At 46.2% G+C, this 22,643-nt stretch overlaps 1 protein-coding gene across 1 annotated transcript in view; it reads left to right on the top strand.

The window, feature by feature from the left end:
* The window catches only part of Pde7a (phosphodiesterase 7A), a 103,236-nt gene extending 82,642 nt beyond the window's left edge, over positions 1-20,594 (top strand). The window contains exons 6-14 of the mRNA XM_075971331.1: positions 3,520-3,615; positions 3,967-4,067; positions 9,873-10,004; positions 10,391-10,482; positions 12,442-12,586; positions 13,172-13,268; positions 13,741-13,821; positions 16,152-17,251; positions 18,881-20,594. Coding sequence (XP_075827446.1) covers positions 3,520-3,615; positions 3,967-4,067; positions 9,873-10,004; positions 10,391-10,482; positions 12,442-12,586; positions 13,172-13,268; positions 13,741-13,821; positions 16,152-16,357 — 950 coding nt within the window. The 3' untranslated portion in view covers positions 16,358-17,251; positions 18,881-20,594. The remainder of the gene's footprint in view (positions 1-3,519; positions 3,616-3,966; positions 4,068-9,872; positions 10,005-10,390; positions 10,483-12,441; positions 12,587-13,171; positions 13,269-13,740; positions 13,822-16,151; positions 17,252-18,880) is intronic.
* Positions 20,595-22,643: the final 2,049 nt, after the last annotated feature.

Genomic DNA, 22,643 nt, shown 5'->3' with positions numbered 1-22,643 from the left:
TTGGCCCATTTCTATCTAGCCTCTTCTAGGCTAATTCTCACATATTAATTTAGCCCATTTCTAATCATCTGTGTAGCACCCCTAGGTGCGCTTACCGGGAAGATTCTAGCCTATGTCCATCCTGGGTCGGAGCTTCATCGTGTGAGTCTGCCTGGGAGCTGGGAGCATGGCGTCTCCCTGAAGCGTCTGCTCCCGAGAGGAGAGCTGTGGAGTCTGAGCTCACTTCCTCTTCCTCCCAGCATTCTGTTCTGTTTACTCCACCTACCTATGTTCTAACCAATAAAATGGGCCAAGGCAGTTCCTTTATTAGCCAATGACCTTCCTCCATCAGGGGCTACTGGGATACCTGTCATTCATTGATATAGTTGGTTGTTCTTTTCTAAATTTAATTTTAAAAAGTATACAGCCTGCTAGTCATAGGCCAGGTTCTGCCGGCCACAGTTGCTGTCAGTCCCCATTACTGACCCCCTTTCTTTAGACCACCCCCCTTGAACGGGCTTTTCTAGGAGCTAACAACCGCCCCTTGGGAGCCCTAGAGATGATCTACTTGAAGAGATGTAATTGCACAGATGGGCAGGGAAAACAGTTCTTCAGCTTGCACTGTGTAGTTGCAATGGTCTCCTTTCCAAGCTAAAACTCTGTATGATTTGGGTGCACCATATCCGCGTGTCCCTTCTTACTTGATCCAGTGGTGGTCTGTATCTCCTACTCGTACTCTCTCGGTGGTGAGGAGAGAGGAAGGGAGACAGGAGGAGTGGAATGGTTCGACCCAGGACAGGCACACCCCTTCGACTTGTCTGCCCCTGGCGGGAGAGCAATTACTGTCCGGCTCTCCTCTTACAGGGAGGCACTGCCTGTTGCTCCTGAGAGCCTCTGGCTTGTGGGGGGGAGAGTGGCCGGCCTGGCCTGCATGTTCAGCTTTACTCTAAATAGAGTTCTCTCTCTCTCTCTCTCTCTCTCTCTCTCTCTCTCTCTCTCTCTCTCTCTTTCTCTCTCGCTCTTGCGCGCGCGCGCACATGTGTCGGCATGTGTCTAAGAATCCCTATGGGCCAGCAAAAATGATTGAGCAAGTGAAGAGTTGCTGTAAAAGCCTGACCTGATTCAGTTCCCAACAAAGGTGAGAGAACTGCTAAGTTCTCTGACCTCCACACATACACACATGCACGCGCACACACACACACACACACACAGTAGCATGTGTGATTCCATCATACATACTTGTGTAAACCCACAATAATAAGCAACGTTATACTTAAAAATCCTCTTGCGGCCTGCCCCCATGGCCTGCCCCCACAGCCTGCCCCGTTGACTGACCAGAGCCTCCACGGTGCTCCAGAACTGTTATGTGTTGACCTGTGCTCAGCTGTAGATTCTCTTGACAGTGCCTTAATGGGTTGTTGCTTAATGCTTTGTTAACCTCCCTAAATACTGTAAATTCTTAGTATGACATTTGTTGTATCTTTTACATATTTTAGCAGGAATCATAGACTTGGAAAGATGTAACATCATATATGTTACTGTTATCCATGACACAGTAATTCACGAGATTAAGTCCCTTTAAAATGGTCAGTTTAACTGTTACTATAGCATATTTGTCCTGTAGGTGGGGTCTCCAAAATCCTGAGACATCTAACAGAATATATATAACCTGGAGAGCTTTGTCAGGGAAGGGAACAGTAAGCATAGTAGAGATGGGGATTCATAAGTGGATGCACACTGGTAGCGTGTGTGTGGACGGAGAGCCACGGGGCGGACAGCATGTCCAGTGGCGGTGTGTGGATGAAGGTCCACGGGGCGGACAGCATGTCCAGTGGCGGTGTGTAGATGAAGGTCCACGGGGCGGACAGCATGTCCAGTGGCGGTGTGTGGATGGAGGTCCACGGGGCGGACAGCATGTCCAGTGCGGTGTGTGGATGAAGGTCCACGGGGTGGACAGCATGTCCAGTGGCGGTGTGTGGATGAAGGTCCACGGGGTGGACAGCATGTCCAGTGCGGTGTGTGGATGGAGGTCCACGGGGCGGACAGCATGTCCAGTGGTGTGTGGATGAAGGTCCACGGGGTGGACAGCATGTCCAGTGGCGTGTGTGTGGATGAAGGTCCACGGGGTGGACAGCATGTCCAGTGGCGGTGTGTGGATGGAGGTCCACGGGGCGGACAGCATGTCCAGTGGCGGTGTGTGGATGAAGGTCCACGGGGTGGACAGCATGTCCAGTGGCGGTGTGTGGATGAAGGTCCACGGGGCGGACAGCATGTCCAGTGGTGTGTGGATGAAGGTCCACGGGGCGGACAGCATGTCCAGTGGTGTGTGGATGAAGGTCCACGGGGCGGACAGCATGTCCAGTGGCGGTGTGTGGATGAAGGTCCACGGGGTGGACAGCATGTCCAGTGGCGTGTGTGTGGATGAAGGTCCACGGGGTGGACAGCATGTCCAGTGGCGGTGTGTGGATGGAGGTCCACGGGGTGGACAGCATGTCCAGTGGCGGTGTGTGGATGAAGGTCCACGGGGTGGACAGCATGTCCAGTGGCGGTGTGTGGATGAAGGTCCACGGGGTGGACAGCATGTCCAGTGGCGGTGTGTGGATGAAGGTCCACGGGGCGGACAGCATGTCCAGTGGTGTGTGGATGAAGGTCCACGGGGCGGACAGCATGTCCAGTGGCGGTGTGTGGATGAAGGTCCACGGGGCGGACAGCATGTCCAGTGTTTGTGCTCGTTTAGACATCACAGGAAAGAGAGAAAGGGAGCATGGATTGAGGAGTGAAGCGGACCAGGCTCTGTCTTGGAGGAGATGTGGGTGAATTATGTTTAAGGGAAGGGAAGCAAAAGGCTTGGGGATTGTTTTTTCTATGACATAAGTCAGAGGCTGTGGAAAATGAGGGAAGAGATGGGAAATAAGCACATTAAAGTTTTAAGAAGAATGGCAGTCTTAGAAATAGGTGCTTTACAAAGTGACAGAGGCATTTCACCAAAACAGTGAGCTCGCAGGGCAGGGCTGGTCGTGGCTTTATTCAGATAGTTTATCATTCTGCCTGGCCCCCAGGAGCTCTCAGATTTTCTGCTCAAGTACGGAAAAGGCGAGAGGTTTCTATTTTAGGAGCGTTAAGAAGGTGACTGTCCCTTCCTAGTTCTGTTTCGGTAAAAATAACAGTTTCCACCTCAGAAGGTTGCAGCCAAAGCTGTGTGCTATGGGTTTGCAATTTCTGTGAAGCGCTTGTAAAGTTGGATTGGCGTGTGCAGTAGCTCAGTTCTCCCATACTCTACTATTGAGTATTATTTTGGTGCCTTTAGAAAATTAACCTGAAAGTCCTTGAAAGATTTTATCTTTCAGTTCTTTGTGAGAAACTGCAACATCCTTTTTATTAGAATGGAATGAAGATGTTAACACTTAAAGTGTATACATAAGGAGCTGCAGAGTGGTCATGGGTGCCGTTCCCAGGTTCATGGTCGGAGTCTCTGTCTGGAGTAGTAGCCTTCTGACCTTGCCCGTCTTTCTAACATGGCCTCTCCTCTTTCTTTTCTAGGAAATAGTCTAGTAAGTTTAACCTTTCATTTATTTAGTCTTCATGGATTGATTGAGTACTTCCATTTAGATATGGTGAAACTCCGTCGATTTTTAGGTAAGTGACTGGAGCCCATTTAAAAATAAGATTGTACGAGAACTTGTGTAGCTAGAACAAACTGTTCAGGACCACACGAGCCTGGAGCTGCACATTTGGGTCAGTGACAGACATGTGTGACAGGCCACACAGCAACTGGCCTTGCAGCTGTGTTTTTTTCTACATGCTTCCTACTGTGGCATGATATTAAAATGCCCGCGACTGGCTGAATTGAAGTGGATCTCTTAGAATGTGGACTATTTGAGTTGATAGCCACATGGAAAATATCTGTGATGACCACTTTTCAGTACTTGGATGTCCATCTTGGAGAGTAAAAACTTAGTCTTTTTTTTTGTGTGTGTGTGTGTACAGTTATGATTCAAGAAGATTACCACAGTCAAAATCCTTACCACAATGCAGTCCATGCTGCGGACGTTACTCAGGCCATGCACTGTTACCTAAAGGAGCCTAAGGTAAGCAGCGGGCGGGGACTTCAGGTGAAAGTCGCTACATAATTAATTTCTTTGGACTTACATTTCCATAAGTTAGTGGTTCAGCTCAAATTCAGAAGTTTCTTCTATAAGAGTGAGATCAAACGATTGATGTGGCTGTAAGAGGAAGAACTAGAGAACTGGGCCCAGATCTCTCAGAATCCTGGGCTCTGTGTGAGTGTTTGACATTTGACTGAGTCCCTCGTGGGCTCTGTTCAGTACAGATGTAGCTTTGTTTTCAAGTATCCTCCATGTGAGATTGTTGGGCATGCCAAGGCAGCACCTGGGAGCATGGGGCATAGGCCTGAGAAAGTGTTCTTCTGTCTATTTGCAGGCATGCAAGCCCACTTGAGAACAGTGCTTAAATACTGATCTTGTCCTGGCCGTTGATATAAGAGCCTGACTTTAAGGCAGGCGTAGTGACTCACACTGGTAAATCCCAGCACTTGAGAAGCTGCGGCAGCAGGATTGCCAGGGGCTTTAGGCCAGACTGAAGTGCACAGCAGCTTCCTCTTGCCCCAGCCTGTCAGGAGCTGGTATCTGCTGAGCAGTGTTCCTTACATTGTACGTTTACTGATGTCGTAAGTGGCCGGCTGGCTGCTTATGACAGAAGTGTCAGTGACAGAAATTTTGACCTAAAAAGAAAAAAGAAAAAGAAGAAAGTTTGACCTGAAAGATCCGTTGTGGATCATGTTATTGCCTAATGTAGAAAATACACAATGTCAGGCCGCTGGGGCGGGGTGCTGATATCTTACATTAAAATGGTGATAGCCGTTGTGGTGCCTGTTACAGAGGAAAATCAGCGTACTGCCAGCAAACAGAGAACCTCACTAAAGGATGCCCCTCCTCACTAGCTTTCTGCTTTGTTGGAAAAGGCCATGAAGCTAGTTCTACAGATAGATGCAGAAATCTGACTTTCATAGACTAAAAGATTTGTAGTTTCTATTCCCTAGAGCTCAGATATTACTGGAATCAGTAGCCCTTCAGTAACAACATTTGTCTTTCTAAAAATCCCCGTAGCCAGGTGGGGTGGTTCACGTGTCTAAGTACATGGGAGGCTGCCGCAGGAGGATAAAGTTCAAGGTTACATAAAAACTCTAAACAGTTGTATCTGGAGGCACATTAATCATCCACTAGCACCTTGGCACCAGCCTAGACTGACCTGGGCTGAGGGACCTCAAGCGCAGATTGTCTAGATCAGATTGGCCTGTGGTCAGATCTGTGAGGTGTTTTCTGAATTATTAATTGATGTAGGAGGACCTCCCCCAGTATAGGTGGTGCCATCCCTAAGCAGGTAGGCCTGCGCTGTGCTCTTCTTAGAGGTCCTGAGCAAGCCAGTAAGCAGCGTCCCTCTGTGGCTCCCGCTTCAGTTCCCATGGATGGCGTGTTGTGACCTGGAGAGTTAGGTGAAACAAACTTCCCCTCCAAATTGCCGGGAGTTAGTGTTTAGCACAGTAATGGGGATGAAGACTAGGACAGCTGGGGAGATAGTTCAGAGGGCCAAAGGGCTTGACGCACAAGCACGAGGACCTGGGTTTGAATCCTCGAGCCTCTGTAGGAGTTAGATGCAGTGTCTGTAATCCCTGCACTTCTGCAGAGGCGGGAGGTGGGGAAGTCCCTGGAGTGTGGCAGGCAGCTGTCCTGGCTTGTGCTGTGGGAAGACAGAGACCTAGGTCTCAGTTGAAGTCAGGTGAGCGAGAGTTAGGTGAGTGAGTGGGAGGAAACATAAAAGAAAGTCACATACTTAAAGTGGAAGAATGATTAAAAATTCACTCCAAGGTTGTCCTCAGATTTCCACAGCATCCATAGCAAGTACACGCACAACATTTGCACATGCATTTACATGCACACATAACACCCACATACACACATGTGCATACATCATCAAATTACTTATATTTGTTACAAAGTTCTCGTTCTAGTAAAAGTTTTTTTTTAATTTTTAAAAAAATATTTATTTTGTATACAATATTCCATCTGTGTGTATGCCTGCAGGCCAGAAGAGGGCACCAGACCCCATTACAGATGGTTGTGAGCCACCATGTGGTTGCTGGGAATTGAACTCAGAATCTCTGGAAGAGCAGGCAATGCTCTTAACCTCTGAGCCATCTCTCCAGCCCCTCTAGTAAAATTTTTAAGCAGAAAAATTTTTAATCATTCTTCCACTTTAAGTATGTGACTTTCTTTTATGTTTCCTCCCACAGACTTCACTATTATTATTGTGCATTTGTGGGGGTGGGGGATACGAGCATGCCAGTTTTGAGTGGAGAGGAGAAAGGACAACATTAGGAGTTAGATCTTTCCTTTCGAGGATTTCTAGGCATCGGCCTGAGGCAACTGTTCTCGCCCATTGGGCTACCCTCAACCCTCACACAGAGTCTTAAAAACTTTGTTTGTTTCTTTGCATGTTTCATCTTTTACCTGAGACTGTAAAGTTCTGTGTCTTTTGCAATAAATCCGAGTTACCATTTTTCCCCCCAGGAAAGTACTTCTCTGTTATTTTACCACCTCTACTCTTACCGCAAGAATAGAATACTTTACTATGTTGCTTAATATGACATGCCACTATATTTATAACCTCACGCCATTCATAAACTGGGTGTTCATTACATGTATTCCCATGTGTGTTCATAAGTTAGGTGTTCATTACATGTATACTGCCTTGCCCATTCATTTATGTGTCACAGGAGAGTCTGCTTGATTTACAGTCTCCCTTCTGTTCATCTTTATTAGTGCTTCTAAAAATTTGCTTTTAGAGCTGGGGATGTAGATCGTTTGGGAGAATGCCAGCTTGGCTTGCTGGAGAGCCATAGGTTCGGTTCTAAACACCTTAGAAAACTGGGCATGATAATGCACATATGTAACCCCAGCATTCTGAAGGGAGAGGGCAGGAGGATTAGAAGTTCAGGGTTCAAGGCCAGCCTTGGCTATCATAGTGCAGAGAAGTACTATGGACTTCTCAACCATAAATAGGACAGTTAAATTATATCATATCCTTCTGTACATGACTCAGGGACAATAGAGAAAGAGGGGGTGGATACACTGTAAGAGCCAGGGGTCAGAAGGGCCTGGGCAGAGCAGCCATGTTTTCCTTCCCAGGACCCACACAAGATCAAGTCAGCATGCTCGGGGAGGCACGTCAGGGGAGGCGCTGTCCCTAGCAGAAGAGCTGTTGACAGTTGATGACTCCTGGGCAGGGAAAATGAGTTCCCTCTAAGGGTGTGGGCCCTGTAGGTTGACTGTACTGCAGTGGATGGCCCCACGCCCATGAGTATAAGAGCAGCTCAAATTAGATTCTGCTGGATTCTTTTTTTTTTTCAAAGAGAACTTGAAGTTTGTAGGGAGGTGAGAGGTGGATCTGGGAGGAAGTAAAGGCAGGAGTTGGGTGAGTATAATCAGCTCACATTGTATACAGGCATAAAATTCTCTAAGAATTAATGAATATATTATGCTTTTAAGTTTGATTTTTAAACCCATATTTTCTGGGGAGGAAGTCATTTTCGTTACTAACTTTGCCATATTTATTGAGCTCGTGCATGCACTAACTTGTAAAATACAAAGAGAAATCGTATATATTCTCTATCTAAAAACCTCCCAGGGCTGTTGTGGTGATCACTAGGAGCGCTGCCCCGGCCAGTCTCTGGACAGCAGAAGGAAAACACCCCTCCTGAAAGGTTTTCTCTGGCCTTCATACACATGCCATGGCTTGGGTTCCCCACCCCAACAGTAAATCAGAATCTCCAGACACTCTAGCTTCCTAAATGCACACACTCAGTGGCGTGTGACTGGGGTATAAAGAGAGTTACTCTGGCATGGGAAGGAAATAGCCCAATTTGAATTTGAATCTATTTATCATTTCAACGACATCCTCTCTTTCATATGTTAGCATTATCAGTGATTGCGGCTCAGAAATTTTCCCTGTTAGGTTACAAGGTTGTAGAAGCTCAGGGAACAAATAATCCTAAAGTGGACCTGGATAAAAATGTGTTCAGAGCGCGGCTGTGGCAGGGCTCGTAAAGGGCTGTGGGCACAGATGTGCCCTTTGCCAGGGCTGAAGGAGAGGGCAAGGGGATGGGTCACAAAGCAGCGTGTGTCCTGGACCTTCCAGAGCGAGTACAAGTTTCCAGAAAGGGCTGTCTCATGATAGCTGGTGACACTCAAGGTGACTACTTCTATTATAGAAGATTTCAGTCAGCTTATAATAAACTTTGACTATGGTTATTTGTTGTTTAAGTTTGGTGATAATTACTAAGAGTAACATTAAATTGTTATCAATGAAATTTGTTTTCTGGCATGACTTCACTGTCCTGAATGTGGCCATCCCTCCATAGGATGAAAATAAACAAATCTGTTTGTCAGTTTAGGGTCATTGTTTCTGAGGAGGGGTGTTGCTGTCTTAGCTCTTTTTAGTTGTGTGGAGAAAGTAAGGCAATATCAGGATAGACTGTCCATCAGGCAGTACGCCGTGCATCACAGCCTGCAGTACACCATGGACCACAGCCTGCAGTACACCATGCATCACAGCATGCAGTACCCATGCATCACAGCATGCAGTACCCATGCATCACAGCGTGCAGTACACCATGCATTATAGCCTGCAGTACACCATGCATCACAGCGTGCAGTACACCATGCACCACAGCCTGCAGTACACCATGCACCACAGCCTGCAGTACACCATGGACCACAGCCTGCAGCACACCATGCACCACAGCCTGCAGTACACCATGCATCAGTGCGCAGTACACCATGCATCACAGCCTGCAGTACACCATGCACCACAGCCTGCAGTACACCATGCACCACAGCCTGCAGTACACCATGCACCACAGCCTGCAGCACACCATGCATCAGTGCGCAGTACACCATGCATCACAGCCTGCAGTACACCATGCACCACAGCCTGCAGTACACCATGCACCACAGCCTGCAGTACACCATGCACCACAGCCTGCAGCACACCATGCATCAGTGCGCAGTACACCATGCATCACAGCCTGCAGTACACCATGCACCACAGCCTGCAGTACACCATGCACCACAGCCTGCAGCACACCATGCATCAGTGCGCAGTACACCATGCACCACAGCCTGCAGTACACCATGCACCAGTGCGCAGTACACCATGCATCACAGCGTGCAGTACCCATGCATCACAGCCTGCAGTACACCATACATTATAGCCTGCAGTACACCATGCATCACAGCATGCAGTACCCATGCATCACAGCGTGCAGTACACCATGCATTATAGCCTGCAGTACACCATGCATCACAGCCTGAAGTACACCATGCATCACAGCCTGCAGTACACCATGCATCACAGGCTGAAGTACACCGTGCATCACAGCCTGCAGTACACCATGCATCACAGGCTGAAGTACACCATGCATCACAGCCTGCAGTACACCATGCATCACAGCCTGCAGTACACCATGCATCACAGCCTGCAGTACACCGTGCATCACAGGCTGAAGTACACCGTGCATCACAGCCTGCAGTACACCATGCATCACAGGCTGAAGTACACCGTGCATCACAGGCTGAAGTACACCATGCATCACACCATGCAGTACACCGTGCATCACAGCATGCAGTACACCGTGCATCACAGCATGCAGGCTGCACCGTCCCATGAGCCATTACCTGGCAGGCTCCTGATGGCTCTAAGGAGCAGTCCACTGAAAAAGCGACAGGCAGTGAGGAGACCCCCCACCCTACTGGCTCCTAGTGGTAGAGTATATTTCAGGTGTGTTTGTGATTAATTCTTCTTTTCTTACACTTTAGCTTGCCAATTCTGTAACTCCTTGGGATATCTTGCTGAGCTTAATTGCAGCTGCCACTCATGATCTGGATCACCCGGGTGTTAATCAGCCTTTCCTTATTAAAACCAACCATTATCTGGCAACTTTATACAAGGTGAGTACAGTCTCGTTGAGAATTAATTTGTTTTTTTGTTTGTTTGTTTTGTTTTGTTTTGGTATGGCTTAAAACCCAGCACCAAGGAGAGACAGGATCCCTTGAGTCCACTAGCTGACCAGCTAACCGACGAGGTGCAGGCCCACTGGCCTCGACACACGTGCGTATGTGCACACTGCTCACACCACAGATACATTCCCCCATCCACAAATAAAGTGGTAATGCTTTAATACTTGGCATTCCATGCTGTTCAGTGTTTGGAAGGAGGTAAAGGTAGTGGAAGTCAGTCTCCAAAGATTGTTGAAGCTTTAACCAAGCTAATATTGCTGACAGATGCTTTTTATGCTCAGAAATGACTGTTAGGTAACAGAGAACCCTCTTCCTAGAATACCTCAGTCCTGGAAAACCACCACTGGAGATCGGCAGTGGGCTTGTTGAGAGAATCTGGTTTGTTCTCGCATTTGCCCCTGGAAAGCAGGTAAGGTGGATCAAAATTAGTCAGTAAGCTAGTTTATAAAAGTTTGGGAATTATGTTATTATTCAGGTGTTCCATAGTTTTCAGGTTTTGTTAAACTGAATGTGTCTTTTTTTAAAATTGTCAAAATAGGGGCTGGAGAGATGGCTCAGTGGTTAAGAGCATTGCCTGCTCTTCCAAAGGTCCTGAGTTCAATTCCCAGCAACCACATGGTAGCTCACAACCACCTGTAAAGAGGTCTGGCGCCCTCTTCTGGCCTTCAGGCATACAGACAGAATATTGTATACATAATAAATAAATAAATATTTAAAAAAAATTGTCAAAATAGTGGAGCTGAAGCAAGGGCTCAGCAGTTAAGAGAACTTGCTGTTCTCGAGAGGACCAGCAGCCACACGGTGCCTCAGACATCCACTCCCAGCACATACACGAGTGTGGGCCAAATACTCACGCACTGAGTCCAAAGAAAGCTCTATCCAGCCTATTGGGTAGTCATTAGAATTTCGCTGGCTATTTACCTTACAAGAGATATTCCGTCTCTCTGAGGACTGTAAACCTCCACTGTGGTTTTACCTAACTCTTCATACTTTGCTGACAGAGGAATCAGGTCTGTACCTGAAAGATTGCACAGGAAGTAGACACTGAATAACCAGACCCTCCAGACCTCAAAACACCTTCGAAGCCAACACAACCATAAGTGTCCCAAGGCCCTGTGCCACAGAAGTACAGTCTTAGCACCGCCTGTGGAGCTGTCGGACAAAATAATGAAGAAAAAGAATGACAGAGAATAGCTTAGAAAAATAGCTTAATACTAAATAGGCCATTCTAGTGGCCTAACAAAAAAACCAGTAATGTCAGTTAGTCCAACATGATAGTGGTGGCAAAAACATCTCATTCCCTATCAGCGTGGTCTTTCATACTTGCTTTATTTTTTCACCTATTTCTAAACGTGTGTTTGGGCACAGGTGTGCCGCAGTGCACACGCGTGCAGAGGCCTGAGGCTGCCCTCAGCCGTCATTTGTCTCCTTCCTCTGGAGTCACTGAGTTTGGGAGGCAAGTGCTGTTCCCACTGAGCCGTCTCGCTGGCCTTGCTGAGGGCTCTTTATTGTTAACACAGAGATGGGCTGACTGTAACCCTGTAAGGACATTTTTTTAAAAGTGTCTTTCTCTTGTTATCCATGAGGCAGTTTTTAAAATGACACAGTGTATCTCTCTGTTTTAACACATTGCGTTTCCCTCCAGAAAATTCAAATATACTTATATAGATGATTGACTTTGTGCATGGGAGCTTTGCCTACATGTAAATCCATTCACCACTACATGCATGTGTTCCTGGTGCCCGAGAGCCAGGAGAGAGAGGGACTCCCCGAAACTGCAGTTACTGTATGGGTAGTATACATGGAAGCTGGGAATCAACCCAAGTCCTCTGGTAGAAGAGTTTGCGCGTTCATCACTAAACATTTCTCTCACTCTTGATTCAACTACTGAGTAGAATTTTATCAGGATTTTATTAAGCAGCTCTCCCAAAGTGTCTCGGGACAGTTGAATGTGCTGGCGTTTTCTCTATATTATTTTCTGACTTTTAGGTCCTGGGCACCAAAAGATAAGACAGTCGTTTGCTGTGCACACAGGGATTTCTAAGAAAATTCCTCAGAAGTTTCTCAATCAGCACTTGAGTGTTCAATGACCGTTTCCCCTTTTAAGTAGATAACTGCACTTTGGCTGACAGAATAAAGTGACCCCTTTGAAATCCTAGCATAGTGATAGTTCCCTGTAAATTCTCAGTTTTACTTTTGATTATTTTAATAGTTTTTTAATGCATTCTTCACAATACTTTTTTATATATCAAGTTTAAAGCAACTGGCAGGTATTTTAGGGTTTTGTAAAGCTTTCTGAATATTTAAGCTTAAGGGAGAAAATAAATAGAAAGTATAACCGTCTCCTTTATTATTTCTCTAACTCCAGGCAACAGATGGAGACCCAGATAGGTGCTCTGATACTAGCCACAGACATCAGCCGCCAGAACGAGTACCTGTCATTGTTTAGATCTCACTTGGACAGAGGTGACTTACACCTTGACGATGGCAGACATAGGCATTTGGTTCTACAGGTAAAGTCCAAGCTGCAAAGATTGTTTCCAGGGTAAATCATGGGAGGGACAGGTAGAGCAAAAACGACATATTGTAGCAGCCTATTTTCTCAGGGTGGGTTGTAAGGAAAGAGAAGCTCCTCAGCACGCTCCCTTCCAGAAGGACGTGACTTTTGGTACTTTTCATATCCGAGGTTTCCAAGGAAGAGTGAAGAAAGGCACCCAGTCAGCAGTGGCTGCTTACTCTGATGAATTCTCACATGAAGTGGGCAAGGAGTAGATGGTTTCTCTGGGGTTGTCGATACTTTGATCCAGTCATTGTGCCTCCTTGGGACTGCCGAGGGTAGTTCTGGTTCAGCCTCCTGGTAGATGGGTGGCAGCGTAAAGTTAATATGACAGGATGAGTTTTCCTCACAGGATTTTCCTGTTTGCTGACTTCCGTTTTTATTTGGTTCTGGACCCAGGCACACTAAACGCATGCCCTATACTGAGCTACGAGCCCAGATGCTCTCTCTTTCTTCCGAGTTCTTCACTGTTGGGGAATATTAAAGCTTGATGCAACTCAGGTCTTCTCTTCTAACGCGGCTTTACTATTTTGTTTGCTAGATGGCCTTGAAATGTGCTGACATCTGTAACCCCTGTCGGAGCTGGGAGCTAAGCAAGCAGTGGAGTGAAAAAGTAACGGAGGAATTCTTCCACCAAGGCAGGTTACGGTGCTGTGTGGAGAAGAGCCGCACCTTAGATGCTTTATGTTGTTAACAACTATTCACGGTCGGTGTGTGCATGGCCAGTAACACCCAGAGCATGTTTGGGAACTAAGTGACGCTGTGCGCTCATGACTGTACAGTAGGCGGGAAACCGGACCCTGCAGGCAGATTGCTCTGCGGTTACCCCATCCCTTCACCTCTGTAGAGCGCAGGACCATGTGAGCAGGCGAGGCATGTTTGAAAATACTGACAGAATTAGTCTTGGGGGGAACATCTACAAGAAATATTTTATTTGGTCCACGTAAATAGTGACATCAACTTGGCAAGCTTTATGTCACTTGTTTAATCCTCTCGTGAGGATTGTGTGATGTTCTCCCAGTAAATTTACAGACAGAGAAGGTATTCCTAATAGATTTATACCACAGAGCTGCTCCATCTTAACGTGGCTCTCTCTCTCTTCATTTATAGGAGATATAGAAAAAAAGTACCATTTGGGTGTGAGTCCACTTTGTGATCGTCAGACTGAGTCTATTGCCAACATCCAGATTGGTAACTATGCACAATTTGTTGCAACTAGTTAAAAAAAATTCCATTCATTTTGATTTTGTTAATACTAGACTAGAAAATTATTCAAAACAAAGGACTCTTAACCATTTGAGAAAATCTTAACCATTGTCCCTTGTTGATATTTTATTTTTTCCCCTTTTGGCTCTTTTGGGGCCCACCACCTGGCTCCCAAATAAATCACACATGGAAGCTTATCCCAAGCCTTAGCTTGGCTTGTTTCTTGCCAGCTTTTCTTAAATTATCCCATCATATCTTTGACCTCAGGACTTTTCTTTCTCTATTCCTATATATACCTTTTTTTCCTTCTTACTCTGCATCTGGCCCCTGAAGTTTTCCTCCTTCCTTGCTCGTTCCCAGATCTTTCTCTCCCAGAGTTCTCCTCGTATTTATCCTCCCTGCCTACCAGCCCTGCCAATTCTTGCTCCTGCCTTGCTACTGGCCGTTCAGCTCCTTACTAGGACCATCAGGTGTTTTGGACAGGCACAGTAGCACAGGTTCACAGAGTTAAACAAATGCAACATAAACAAAAGTAACACACCTTAAAATAATATTCCCCAACATTCCCTCTATCTGCTCTGCCAACCCCTCCTGTTGGCCTCACGTCACTTCCGTCAAAGCCTTCTTCCTGCCTCCAGGCTCCCAGAGTGTGCACATGTCACACAAATACTCTTTGCTCTTGACTCTGGTGTCCCACAGCCACCAAACCTAGAGGTGGGAAGCACTTCAGAATTAACGGTTCAGGGAACTGTGTACTGGAAAGCACAGACTGTTCTGTGACTGGCATCGCAGAACATGGGGAGGACGGCCTGAGGCTGAGTGTATTGTATTGGGCTGGGAAGGTAGGAGGACACTCAGGAGCTGGGATAGAGTGTGTTTATGGCAGCTGGGGTTGGGAGACCGAAGACAGTGGCATGTGCTGATGAACATCAGGACTAGCACAGGCATAGTGCGGCGGAGCTGCAGTACCTGCGCTGTGAGTACAAAGCATCTTCTCGTAGGGCGGAGAGGCTGCTGACTATAGAGTCAGAGATGCAGAAAACAGGCCCAGCTTGGACGAGTGCATGGTGCTGAGCCTGTGGGAGCCAGTCCTGGCTCCTGGGGCCAAGGCTGATAGATGTTTTTCTCCTAGTGGAGCTAATGAGACAATCTATCTCTTGTCTTGGAGCCTGTCCTGGAACTAGCTCTTGTAGACCAGGCTGGCCTCGAACTCAGAGATCCACCTGCCTCTGCCTCCCGGGTGATGGGATTAAAGGCGCATGCCACCACTGCCCTGCCCGTCTTGATTTTCAAGGGTTCTCAAGTTCAAAGAACAGGTGAAATAGAGGGAAAGGGGAAATGCAGGCTAGGTGGATGCGTAGTGCACATAGCTCCCTGAAGGTCTTTTTCCTGAGGAAATTGCTCTCTGGTTTAAAGGAAGGAATTCCACGGCTCAGGCTGCTCTTCTGGACTGTTGGAAGCAGCACATCAGGTGGTTCATACGCAACTCCAGCCCTCTTCTGGCCTCTGCCTCTAAGAACACTCAAACACATGAAAAACACAGGCACACACATGAATGAAAACATGTATTTTTAAATTGTGATTTTATAAACTCAGCATTTTTATAATGAAGAAGGGTCAGAAGTTGAAGGTCACCTTTGAGACTCAGACCCATAATGTTAGACCAGAACCAGCTCCCGCGAGCTGCCCTTGACGCCCGCATGTACACCTCTTCTCATTTTAATAATCTTTTTTAAAACTAGGTTCAGCAGCGGGCCGGGCGATGGTGGCGCACGCCTTTAATCCCAGCACTCGGGAGGCAGAGGCAGGCGGATCTCTGTGAGTTCGAGACCTGCCTGGTCTACAGAGCTAGTTTCAGGACAGGCTCCAAAGCCACAAAGAAACCCTGTCTCGAGAAAAAAAAAAAAAAAAAGACAAAAACTAGGTTCAGGATTTTTAGACTGCTTCTTCTCAGGAGTTGACATTGCAAATACTAAGCCATGCCACATGTAATATTCCATCTCAGAGGAAGGGATGCAGCCACCTCTTGGCCGATATCCTAAGTTGTGTCCTGTACTAGTGCCCTTAGGCTGACATGACCATCACATACGGCTTAAGTAGGATATGGCTGTTCAGCTGAGAGAAAGTCGCAGAGGCCGGGTGATCCTGGCCAGCTCACCTCTGGAAATGCAGATTGGTAAATGACATGTGCACACACCCAGACCTTGTGGAAATATCCTGGTAACAGTAGAGTGGGCCTGAAGAGCATTAAAACTCCAGATGTTTTGACGATCTATTCAAGGCATCTCCTAATGGCTTTTCCCCTCTTTCTCAAGGGTTTATGACCTACCTGGTGGAGCCGTTATTTACGGAGTGGGCCAGGTTTTCGGATACAAGGCTGTCACAGACAATGCTCGGTCATGTGGGGCTGAATAAAGCCAGCTGGAAGGGACTGCAGAGACAACCGCCCGGCAGCGAGGATGCGAACGCTGCCTTTCAGCTCAACTCACAGTTACTAACTCAGGAAAATCGGTTATCCTAACCTGAACCAGTGGGACCAGCTCCCTCCTGCAAGATTGTGGAAATGTGAAAGGGGTCTCGAGGTGAAGAACTGGTTTCCAAGGAAATGATGCCAGCATTATTTATTATTGAGGTTTCTTCTGTTGGATCATTGGAGCCCACTTTTTAATAAGACTGATTACGCAGCAATATGCATCTGGCTTTCGTGTGAAACCTTGAATATGCAAAGCTCAGCAGGTGAACCAGAAAGGATCATCAAAGGAAGATTTGCTACGCGTTTCTTTCGAGCCCCGAAACTTGAACTGAATCTCAGCAGAATCTTGATCTGACCTGCCCTATTCCACAAACCATCTGCCCCTTCCACTATGTTCTCTCTGAGAAAACAGAAATGTGAAGCGCCCAGCCTCTGCTGCCTCTGGCAAGACTCTATGTTTACAATCAACTCTGAAATACTGGTTCTAAATTGCCTTGGAGCACGATTGTGAAGGAACCACTGAGACAGTCCCAGCTCCGGCTGGAGACTGCAGCTCTCCAGTGGTTTGCCTTTTTCTTCTTTGGAAGCCCTCAGAGCCTCCCTTTCCTTCGCTGTTTTGTCTTTGCGCTGGAGAGGGAGCGGTTGTCACACAGCACCAAGCACTTCACTCCTGTGCTGTTTGGCACTGCAGATTTTTAACTCTTGATTTTTCCTCTGGGGCGGGAGGGCCGGAACACCAGTGTCCCAGCTGTGTCCTGACTCTGAAGATACTGCATGTTGTTTTCACTACTGTACACGTGACCTGCACATGCAAGGAAAAGGTGGAATGTTTAACACACCATAATCAGCTCAGGGTATTTGCCGATCTGAAATAAAGTGGGATGGGGAAGTGTGTCCTTCAGACCAAGGGAACTAAGTCCCTTTCGCTGCAGTGCGTGAGAGGTATGTCGTGTGACTGTGTGTGTGTGTGTGTGTGTTTACGTGCATGTTTGTGCATGTCTGGCTGTGCATGTTCTGTCCATCCGTGTGGGAAAGGATTGGAAATGGAAGCTTTTATTTATTGTTGGAGAATGTGACCTAGTGAGCAGCCACACCTGGGGAGGGAAGGTAGGCAAAGCTGTAAGACTGCTCCAGGTGCCTTCAACTATGCACAAAGCTAAGCGACCAAACTTCTCGTTTTGATTTGAAAAGTGCATTGTTTCTTGTCCCTCCCTCTGATGAGACGTTACACTTTGGTGGGCCTTTTGATGTGAATACATGTTTTCTAGGATAAAATTTAAGGACTAATTTTAGACAAAACATTCCACTTTTGTAATTTGTTTTCAATGGTTTTATGTACAGCAAGCACAACTGTAATCTAGTTTTAAGAGAAACGGTGCTTTTAGTTACTTTGTAATTCCCTTGTTACTGTAAAGACTGTTTATTATGTTTACAGTTGCAACAGCCATCTTGGGAGGAAGCTTGAGTGCAAAGCTGTTTGTAAAAGGCTTTGCCATACTCATTTAAACATGTGCCTGTTGCTGTTAACTTTTGATGAATAAAAATTGGTCTTTTCTCCTTTTAATCTTTGCATTTTACCTCACCTCTCAATCCTTTGGAAACCAATTACTAACTAGGTGGCCAGTCAGCTGGTGGCTCCTGCGTGTTTTGCAGTCTCAACAGTGTGCAGACACCGTCCTCTGGCTTCTGTGGGCCTTACTCTCGGCACCCTCCAAGTGTGCCAAGGCCCGGTTCAGCTTGATCGGTCTTGCCTAGTATGGATAGTGCTTGACTTCACAGCATTTTGTTCCCACCGTTGGGAACTGCCTAAGAAATCACTCACTGGAAAGGGCAGAAGGCACCAGCTGTATTTATCGGCCTTTCCAAAGCAGCGTAAGCAAAAGCCACTGACTCTTCTTTCTGACACAGGGTCTCCCTGGTCTCAGATGGCCTGTTAACAGTGTAGACACTTGGCCTCAAACTCACACGGATCTCCCCACTTCTGTCTCCTGGGATTTAAGGTGTGTGACACCATTTCCCATGCTAGTTAAAGAGTGGTCTTTCGACCTTCCCAGGCCTAGTTCACTAGGGCAAACTTTAAGGTCGGACATTTCTGTCCTAAACTCTCTAGAAGAAAGTAGAAGCTTTACAGAACCCACTTGAGTGACTTCACTGTTGTCTACATAAAGATAGAACTTCAGTACTCTTATATCCAAAATATTTTATTTAAGCATATGATAATTTTAAGAGATACTTTCTTTACCTTTTTACTTTTAGAAGTGGGTGTTGTTTGAGATTCAGTGTATATTTTAAACATACACCACATCTCAACTTAGACTAGCCTCATTTCAAGTGGTCCATGCCCACACTTGGCTCAGTCAGTGTAGGTACCGGATACGCTATTACTTGAAGAAAGCCACTGGCCCATACAGTGGCAGCGTGATGGCTATTTAGCTGTCCAGGGGCTGACGAAATTCCTGTACGCTCACAAGAAACTCACCGTAAGCTCACGATAGCTGATGTTGTAGAGAACAGTCTTGGTATTTTATTTTGCAATGAGAAATGTAACTACCAATCATTCTCTCCCTTTAGGCAAATCTCCTTGGGAAGCCAAATTAGGAGCAGCTGGTTTACTCAGTGAGCAAGGACTCTGAGCAAGGGACGCGTTTCCTCATGCACCCATCTCCCTGTGGGGATACCTGCTGATACCCATAGCTGTGGACTGGGGTACCCTCTTCCCTCGGATGCTCTAGGGGCTATCTGCCACAGTTGTTTCTACACGGTAGCTTGACTGGTAACTGTTAGACCTGCCTGTTACTTCCTTCAGCCTTTTCTCTGCCTGGGGTGGCTGTTGACTTCCGCCCTGACTATGCTGGTCTTGGACAAGGTGTAGCTTTCCTCTCTCCAGCTTCTCAAAGGGAAACCAGGTGATGCTCCCAGATCTTTAGAGCTGTGTGGGAATTACCTGCCACCCTCCTGCTTCTTCGACATTCAAATCACATTTAAAAATAAATAAAGTAAGCAAATACATAGTGCAAAATTCATGACATTTCAAGAGAAATTGGATACTTCAAAGAATTTTTGAGGATGTAGCAGCCATTTGGGAGTCTGGGCCCAGTGCTGAAGAGGGGGTAGGTGAGAAAATTATAACAAGTCCTACCTAAACCACAAATCTGGTTCCTCATTAGTATTTGTACTTTAAACATAATGGTTTGTAACAAAGCTTTTTGTATTTTTTTTTTAAAAAATCAAAATTCTCTATTTTTGTCCTTTGTAAACCTGGAAAAAAATCCCCTATACCTGAGGTATAGGTTAGAGGTGCTAGTGGTTCCTTTATGGTTCAGAATGGTCTTTTTCTGCAATGCTTTTTGATGTTTGTTTCCTATTTAAGACCTAAAAATCATACTGCTTTAAAAGGAACATGCAAAAACTAGTTAGCCCATCTCCAGTGTGTATTTGCAACGTAAGCTGCACTGGAGATTTGGTATTTGGTCTAAGAACCTGCAGGCATTGGGAGGACCTCCAACATGGGCTTCAGGAGGCTAACCACCACCGCAGGCCAGCACGGGGCTGAGCGACAGGAACATACATGGTCTCTTCTGTTCTTCAGTGTGCACGGTGTAGGGTGGATGTGAACTGGGCCACAGGTTACTGTGTAATGGACCCTTTAGGAGTGGTTTGGTAGAACTGAAGTTGTATAGTAAACGATGTCTGGATCCTGTTGTGTCGAACATGGCGCTGGGAGTTAATACTTTGAAAGAGCATTAAAAGTTACAAGCCAGGGTCTCAATCGATTGGTTTTCAGGGCTGTGTATGAAGGGTGGCCCTGGAGTACTGCTTGAGAGACGGGCTTAAGGACGAAACTAGCACCGTTCGTATCTCTAAATTCCGAAATCACTCGGCATTCAAATTTGATTAAAGAATACAGTTTTAAGTATTCAAAATGAGTAAAATACTGACTTTAAACTTTCGTGCCTAAGCTTTGTAAGTTACCCTGGACTCCATTTTTAGAATCTGGTAGGATGAAAGAGGAAAGAGAAATGCCATTATTTTCAGTATTCAGCTTCTTGTTGGCTCTGAACTTACAACTGAAATCTGCTGACTTAGTCATTTACGGTTTTTAGTTGATTCAGTAGTCTCTGTTAAAAAAACCACCCATGTATGTGTGTATGTGTCTGTGTGTGTGTAATAAATTTGAAATATTTTTTCACTGTTTGAACATGTCATAAAAATTTCAGAAAACTGTAATTAATGTATCACAGTTTATCTTAAATTTATAAAAATTATAAAGTTTTGAAGGAAACATCAAAGTCTGCCTGTGGGTTTTCTTCAGGTGCGGAAGCACAGGACAGCTCACGACTGGAAACAAGTACGATCAGGAGCCAGGATGGCTGTTCCAGGAGGGGCTTCTTTCCCACCTTGTAGACTGGCTAACTTAGTTTATCCTCACGTGGCCTTTGGAAGAATGGGCTAATAATTTCTTAATCTGAGAAGAACACTAATCCCAGCGTGAGTCTCCAACCGCATTCCTCTAATGAGTTAAGGCCTTGCGTTCCTAGGTGTTGGGACACAGTCCAATGGCAGAGCTCTCGTCTCCATGCAGAAGGCTCCCGTCTGTGTTAAAGTGAACATTAACAGAAACTGGATTTTCCATCTGAGAAGGGGCTAAGTGTTTCTATTATAGCGGACACATCAGTTCGGGTTGAACTTCAGGAGATGTGGATGGAATTCAGCCATCCTGGGAGCTTCCCCTTGCTGGTGTTTCCTATTTCCCTCCCTCTGCCTCAGTTTCTCCTTAGGAAGCAGGTTTATGTAGTGTGGTTTTTAGGAGTGGTGTCCACGGAATGGCAGACCTGGATTTAAGTTCTTCAACAGGTACCTAATCTTTTGAGTGTTTCCTGGCCTCTAAAATATTTACTCCATAAAGCCAAATAGATAGTAAGTGCTAAGCAAATTACCCTCATTACCCCCTCAAGATGTTAAGTGCCACATATCCTCAAGGCTTCCATTCAGATCTCTGGAAGAAGTCTGAATATAATGGCTTAGTCAGTTGCCCATGTTCTATGTGTCAGGGAGGGCAGAAGGCAAGAACCATCTGGCTAACATGACCCTTATTCTGTTACACACATACCTGTGTGCTCTGTCGTCAACTTTAGTATTCCAGAAAGACTAACACTATACGTGAGACCTTTTTTCCCTCTTAAGATACTGGTTTCTAATATAAAATCCCCTTGGACATGCACCTTTTACTCTTTCATAAAAAACATCTGGTCAGTAGATAGGCTGGCCACTGGGCAACAAAGACATGTTATACCTTAGGTTTGTCCTTGAGGTTTTTCACCGTGAAGTAACCAGGGCTCCCCTACCATAACCACTTGGTTTGAAATAGAAAGTGCTATCTGGCCTTTGCCCTGAGAATATTAATACACCCACGTTCTGCTCTAACCATGACGGGCTGTAGACTGTTGCAAGATGCTAGAGAATCTACCAAAGAACAAAGTTTGAGAACTTCTAGCTAGAGGAACATCCTTAGTCCTGGAGTCAAATACTGCCGGCTTCCTCCGGAAAAATACAAGATGCTGGGTCCTTACTTTGCTATGGTATTTTTGTTTTTCTATTTTTTGTTAAGGTACCTCTAAGACCAGTGAAGCGCTGGCCCACTTACAGGATTTCCTGGGAGTGTCCAAGAAGAACCAAGGAACAGACTCGAGAGGAGCTCAGAATGGTTTATACTACTAAAAGTGTAAACTTCATTTTTGAGACAAGGGTCTCAATGGTTTGAGAATAAATTCACTTGTCCACAATCGTGGTGGCTTCAAGTACAGTGCTCTGACTCACATTTTCTATCTCTATGAAACTGTCACTACAACACTACCAGACACAAAGTTCATCTACTTGAAGAATTCCTTCCTTAGCTGCATGCTGTTCTCCTTCAGGCCTCCAGTCTAAGAGAAGTGAGTGAGAGCTGGCTCAGCTCATTAAGGAGGGCAGTGCTGGTTACAGTGCGTTACCAGTTATCCTACACCTGCAGGGGAGAGGAGGGGAGGGAAGAGAGTGCTGGTTACAGTGCGTTACCAGTTATCCTACACCTGCAGGGGAGAGGAGGGGAGGGAAGAGAGTGCTGGTTACAGTTACCAGTTATCCTACACCTGCAGGGGAGAGGAGGGGAGGGAAGAGAGTGCTGGTTACAGTGTATTACCAGTTATCCTACACCTGCAGGGGAGAGGAGGGGAGGGAAGAGAGGGGAGGGAAGAGAGTGCTGGTTACAGTTACCAGTTATCCTACACTACAGGGGAGAGGAGGGGAGGGAAGAGAGTGCTGGTTACAGTTACCAGTTATCCTACACTACAGGGGA

The sequence above is a fragment of the Microtus pennsylvanicus genome, chromosome 5 (genome assembly GCF_037038515.1).
Source record: "Microtus pennsylvanicus isolate mMicPen1 chromosome 5, mMicPen1.hap1, whole genome shotgun sequence".
NCBI lineage: Eukaryota > Metazoa > Chordata > Mammalia > Rodentia > Cricetidae > Microtus > Microtus pennsylvanicus.
Note: the sequence above shows the minus strand (reverse complement) of the source record. Positions and strands in the feature narration are given on the sequence as shown.